Below are 6,420 nucleotides of genomic sequence, written 5' to 3'. Positions count from 1 at the left end.
ACCTCCACCTCCTGGGTCAAGCAATTCTCCTGCCTCAGCCTCCTGAGTAGCTGGGACTACATGCGCACGCCACCACACCCAGCTAATTTTTGTATTTTTAGTATAGGCGGGGTTTCACCATGTTGGCCAGGATGGTCTCAATCTCCTGACCTCAGGATCCACTGGCCTCAGCCTCCCAAAGTGCTGGGATTACAGGAGTGAGCCACCACGCTCAGCTTAAGAACTTTTATATACAGATGGTTCCTGACTTACAATATTTTGATCTATGATTTTTCAACTTTATGAAGGATTTACTAGGACATTGTCTCGTCATAAGTCAAAGAGCATCTGTATTTGAAATGTTTGCTATGACATTTATATATATATTTTGAGACAGGAGCTTGCTATGCTGTCAGGCTGGTTTTGAACACCTGGGCTCAAGGTGTTCACTTCCCACTGTGGCCACCTGAGTTGCTGGCACTAAAGGTGCACGCCACTATGTCCAACTTTCATTTAACTGTAAAAAATCCTTTTAGTGGGGGCGAGGATGAAGAGTGATACTCGAAGAGAACAATTTGGTACAGTCTATGTGATTAATACTAAAGCTGAAATCAGTTGTTCTCTCAACTCTAATTTAGTTATTTTAACAAATAATAGGACAGACTTGAAGAACAGATGGTTAGAGAAAAAAAGGGCCACTCATTTAAATACCTCAGATGTTCCTTAAAAATGTGTGCATGAATCCTCAAGGACAGAGATGTATTATATCCCTCCTTGTCTGTCAGTTCTCAATATGCCATGTCTCGCAACGCTGTGGTGGTAGCAGTGGCGTTGAATTGGGAATGGGCAGTCGCTACAACTCTGGGAGGGGAAGCTTCCTCTCCATTCATTGGAACTACAGTTCTGAAAGGGTGGGCCTAGTCTAGTTGCTTTTCTCTTTCTGTCTTGCCATTGCTTGGCCCCTGACATGGGCAAAACTGCAGGAAGCCCATGGCAGAGTGGGAAAAATAAAGCCCCAGTTTTCTAGCTGGAAGATGGAAACAAATGCAAAAATTAAGTGTCGGCAAAGAAATAGAAGATCTAAAGAAAAGAATAAATGAAAATTTTAGAATTGAAAAGCCCCAAAATTGAAATAAGAAACTCATTGGATGAGCCCAACTGCAGAAGGATATGAAAGAGGGAAGAGTTAGTGAACCTGCAGATAGACTGAAAGAAATTTAAAAAATCATCCCACCTAAACAGAGTACAAGAAGACCAATATATATGAATATAGCCCAAGGAACCAGTGGAAGAAAAACAAACATTCATTTTACTGGAGTCCCAGGAGAGGAGAAAGGGCACTGCAGGAAATTTATTTAAGGAAATATCGGGGCTTGGTGTGGTGGTTCACACCTGTAATCCCAGCACTTTGGGAGGGCGATGCAGGCAGATCTCTTGAGTCCAGGAATTTGAGACCAGCCTGAATAACATGGGGAAACCCATCTCTACTCAAAATACTGAAGAATTAGCTGGGTGTGGTGGCTAATGCCTATAGTCCCAGCACTGCTGTTATAACAGTTGGGCATTATCTGCCTGATGTGGAAGAAAAAGAAAAGAAAGAAAAGAAAAGAGAAGAGAAGAGAAGGGAAGAGAAAAGAGGTTAGAGGGAAGCAGTACAATATTTTTAAAGGAAAGAACTAAAGAGCTAAAAAGAAAGAACTTAAAGCAAAATTATATATCCAGCAACAGTGTGTTTCAGAAACGAAGGTAAAAGGAAGACATTGATAGAAGAAAGAAAACTAAGAGAATCTGTTCCCACCATGCATACTCCACAGCATTGCTAAAGGATACCCTCTAGACTACAACAAAATGGTATTAGAAAGAAATGTGGAAATTCAGAAATGATGGAAGAACAGCAGAAATCGTAAATATCTGGGTAGAACAGACTACTCTTGAGTGCTTAAAACTTGTTTGACAATTATAAGCAAAAATTATAACACTGCCTAATGACGTTTTCAATATGGAGATATTAATACATAAAGAGCTATAATACAAAGGGTGAAGGGCAAAGGGACCTACAGGATGATATGGTTTCTACATTCCACTTGAATTGGTAAAACACCGATTCTCAGTAGATTATTGAAAGTTCAGTTAATATATGGTAATCTATAGAACAACTACTAAAAATCTATACAAAGAAAGATAGTCAAATGAATATGAGATTTCTTAGTGTGTTAGACTTACAGTCTATAGGAACCTTATCTACCAACAAAGTAGGATGTACAAAGTAAAGCTAACTACCAGGAGTCTTAATTATGTAGATGGTACCATAATTGTTTTCTTTGAGCATCATTCTTCATCCCCACCCAAACAAGTAACATGGCTGCTTACTTGAAAAGAACAAGCTGCAGTGTTCCTCAAACTTTAAATTACCCAGGGATCTTATTAAAATGCAGTTTCTCACAAGCCCCCAGATGCTGCTGATACTGTTTGTCTGGGTGCCAGGCTTGGAGCAGCAAGAGGCTAGATACCACATAACTACTCAGAATGCTGTGTGTATTCCACTTGGTGCTCTTTTATTTTTTGAGACAGGGTTTCACTCTGTAGTCCAGGCTGGAGTTCTGTGGCACAATCACAGCTCACTGCAGTCTTGACCTTCCAGGCTCAAGCAGTCCTCCCACCTCAGCTTCCTGAATAGCTGGGACTACAGACATGTGCCACCAAGCTTGGCTATTTTTATTATTATTTATTGTAGGGAAAAAGTCTCACTATGTTACCCAGGCTGGTCTTAAACTCCTGGCCTAAAGTGATCCTCCCACCTTGGCCTCCCAAAGTGCTGGGTGTACAGGCATAAGCCACTGTGCCCAGCCTCTTATTTTATAGCTTACATTTTATATTCCAATTCTTAAACAAATGTGTATGTAAATTATTGTTTCCATCAGCGATAATATAGTTAATACACATTCAAAAAGAATTATATTAAAATAGCTCAGAGAACACAAAACTTGATATGAAGTAATTTGAGAGAAAAAGATAAGGCATGTAACCCAGGCCTATACGGAACTTTTAAAAATCTGATATAGGAACTATTTAAACAACAGATTTCCTTAATACTAATCAGAAACTTGAATATTATTGCTTGGTGTCTCAATGGATCAAATTTATTAAAGACAGGCCTAAAGTTCCATAACTTGCAGTGTTCAAGCTGCAATTTACCTGGTATCCACGGACAAGGGTAGTCTGTAACTCTTTTAAAACATATTGGAGGAAGTGCACACCAAGATCCTCTATTATTTTCGCAAGAGTGCTCCGTGCAATGTCTCTGATTTCTTGTGCTCTGTTCTTGAGTAGGGCACATACTTTCAGCAAAATACTAGAAAAAGAGAAGTTGAAAAATGACTAATCAAATAAACAGAAGCAATTAAACATATAAATATGCTTTTGTCTCTTGCTCATAACTCAAATTTCCTTGTTAAGATTCTGAACCACAGCCAAGTTATGACAGTACTTTTCCTCTTCTTGACCAAAGAGATTCAAAAGTAACGAAGAAAAGAACCAAGTTTTGAGTTTCACTAAACTTCTCATTTGTTACAAAACATACCTTGGCAGATTAGCTTCCATAACTTCTTGTGGAAGGGACTGCATTAGCTTAACCATGGCAAAAGCTAATGGAACTCGAACCACTTCCTCATCATTCACAACCTTTGACTTGATGAGCTTGTGTTCTTCTTCCCTTTTAGTCTGTAAGAAAAATTTAGGTTAAACTAAAATGAAAACAAATGGATCAGTGATCTACTAACACTGCAACCTTGCATTTGAAAGACAAGTTTTCTAGAAAGATGATCACAGACAAAAAAATAAATAAATAAAAAGGAAAGAAGACAGCTCTTTCTGTAGATCTTCAGCCCATTAAGTTTATTTCAAAACAAACCAAATCTCTGATTTGAGGATAACCTTCTAAAAATTATAAAAATAACAGGAGTTAAGTAAGAATATTTTTAAGTAAGAAGTAAGAATGTTCTACTTTTCAAAGAAGCCATCAGAAAAAAATAAAGCCAGATTTTTACCAATATGGTTTAAGACTGCTGTGAAGTATAGAAAACTCACATAAAATGTGTGTCAGTTGGCTGTCAAGTGTTTGAGTGACACTGTTGGTATATAATAAATACAGGGCCTCACATAAAGGTTTATTTACAGATATACAAAATACAAATCAATATTTTATACCGGAGTTAGCAAACTTTTTGTGAACAGGCAGCTTTATAGGCTCTGTTGAAGTTACTCAACCCTGCTTTTGTAATGAAAAGGCAGTACTAAACATTATGTAAACAAATGGGTAACTGTGTTCCAATAAAACTATACAAAAACAGGCCACAGGCTAGATTTAGTGCCTGAGCCATATTTGGCCAACCCATGTTTCACCTTGAGAAGAAAGGAAAAGCTCTGACTTCACTGCTAAATGGTATCCCTGTTAACTAGGAGAAAGATGAATTTTGAGTAGTGCAGAACTGACCAAAAAGTAGAAAAGGGAAACATTACTTTAATTTTTAATAACCTTTTTTTGGGACATGAGAGTCTCTTAATAACTACTTTGGAGACAGAAAAGCATTTATCTACCATTTCACAATCATAAAGAAGGAGCGTTACCGCTTAGTTGCAGCAGGATAAGCCTGAGGCTGATGAGATAGAAGCAGAGAGGTGAATTATGAAGTGTTGAGATAAAAGGAAATCTAAAAGCTGAAATCAATCAATAATCACTAAGAGCCTCATTCTGACAGGGCCCCACCAACACCAGAATTCACACAGACCTGCTAGACCCCAAATAAGGTTATTACCGTAGATGCAAGGCATTTATGTAGCCTGGGTAGAATATCCCCAGTTATGGCTCCTTGGATATTTTTCATTGTTCTCTCTAATTCTTCCTTGCTTTGAGGAAGGAAAGAGACAGGCTTTGTGATACACCCGGATTCTTTGGCTGATGTCCCTCCAGACTCCGCTGGATCAGGGGTTCCCGGTTGTTCGCTGCCTGACAAACTCTTGCGTGTATTTTCCTTCTCTTCCTCATTCACATGCTCTAATTCCATGGCCTCAGGCTCTGGTAACTCAATTGCTTCAACTGCATCTATGTTTAATAAACAACAAAAGGCACCTTAAATCCAATAAGGAAATCACACATTTGTGGTAAACAGTTTTTCCCACTAACATCCAACTTCTGGTAAAAAAAAATCTAATCAGCAACTGTGGGCAGGCAAGGTAAGTGCTGAGGAAAGAACTGTAAATGAGAAGGCAATGAGTTTTGCTTTCTCACAGTTTATAGTTTAATGAGAGAGAGACAAATAAACTGCCAATTATAAAAGAACAGCAAGTACAGGGTAATTGGGGAACACACTGAAGGCATGGCAAGAATGTCTTAACCAAATAAAGTACCTCCATTCACGATCGTGAAAATCCTAATGACAGCCGACTGCCCATAGAGTCTTTGTCAGTTTCTGGTATGCGATCACAATAATTTTACAAGTTAGTGGGGCTTCCCCTTTTCCAATTATCTGAAATAGCTGGTATAGGTTGAAACTATCTAGCCCTTGAATGTTTGGTAAAAGTCAGCTATAAAACAAACTGCAGATTCAACTTCTTTATTTTTCTTTCTTTTTTTTTTTTTTTTGAGACAGAGTCTTGTTCTGTCACCCAGGCTGCAGTACAGCAGCGTGATCTCGCTTACTGCAACCTCTGCCTCCTGAGTTCAAGCAATTCTCGTGCTTCAGCCTCCTGAATAGCTGAAATTACAGGTGTGTGCCACATGCCCAGCTAATTTTTTGTATATTTAGTAAAGATGGGGTTTTGCTATGTTGACCAGGCTGATCTCGAACTCCCGGCCTCGAGTGTCTTGGCTTCCCAAAGTGCTGGGATTACAGGCATGAGCTACCATGCCCAGTCTAACTGTAGATTCAATTTCTTTATGGTTAGACATCTATCTGGATTTTCTATTTTCTTCTAAAGTTAGTTTTTGTATTATATTTTTCTAAGAATTTGTACATCTCAGCGAAGTATTCAAATTTATAAATACAAAGATATTCACTTAATTGTGACCCTTTTTAATTTCCAGTAATGTTTATTATGTCTTCTATTTTTACAGATCAATCTTACCAGAAATTTGCCAATTTATAATCTTTAAATAATTTATTTTTATTTATTTATTTTTTTAGACATAGGGTCTCACTCTGTCACCCAAGCTAGAAGGTAGTGGTGCTATCACGATCATAGCTCACTGCAGCCAACTCCTGGACACCACTGATCCTCCTGCCTTAGCCTTCCAAGTAGCTGAGATTATAGTTGTGAACCATGGTCCCTGGCTCAATTTATAATCTTTTCAAATACTTATTTTTAGCTTTGTTGATCTTTTCTATTGTATCTAGTTTGTTTTTCACCAATTGTCCCTCTAATTTTTTTTTTTTTTTTTTTTTT

At 38.1% G+C, this 6,420-nt stretch overlaps 1 protein-coding gene across 1 annotated transcript in view; it reads right to left on the bottom strand.

Moving 5' to 3' along the window:
• UTP20 (UTP20 small subunit processome component) overlaps positions 1–6,420 on the bottom strand; it is a 118,542-nt gene that overhangs the window by 32,188 nt on the left and 79,934 nt on the right. The window contains exons 41-43 of the mRNA XM_017516584.2: positions 4,794–5,080; positions 3,560–3,699; positions 3,175–3,331 (exon numbers count right to left, since the gene is read on the bottom strand). Of these exons, the coding sequence (XP_017372073.1) occupies positions 3,175–3,331; positions 3,560–3,699; positions 4,794–5,080 (584 nt within the window). The remainder of the gene's footprint in view (positions 1–3,174; positions 3,332–3,559; positions 3,700–4,793; positions 5,081–6,420) is intronic.

The sequence above is a fragment of the Cebus imitator genome, unplaced genomic scaffold, assembly GCF_001604975.1.
Source record: "Cebus imitator isolate Cc_AM_T3 unplaced genomic scaffold, Cebus_imitator-1.0 Scaffold18, whole genome shotgun sequence".
Lineage (NCBI taxonomy): Eukaryota > Metazoa > Chordata > Mammalia > Primates > Cebidae > Cebus > Cebus imitator.
The sequence above is the reverse complement of the archived record's forward strand: the minus strand, read 5'-3'. Positions and strand labels throughout refer to the sequence as shown.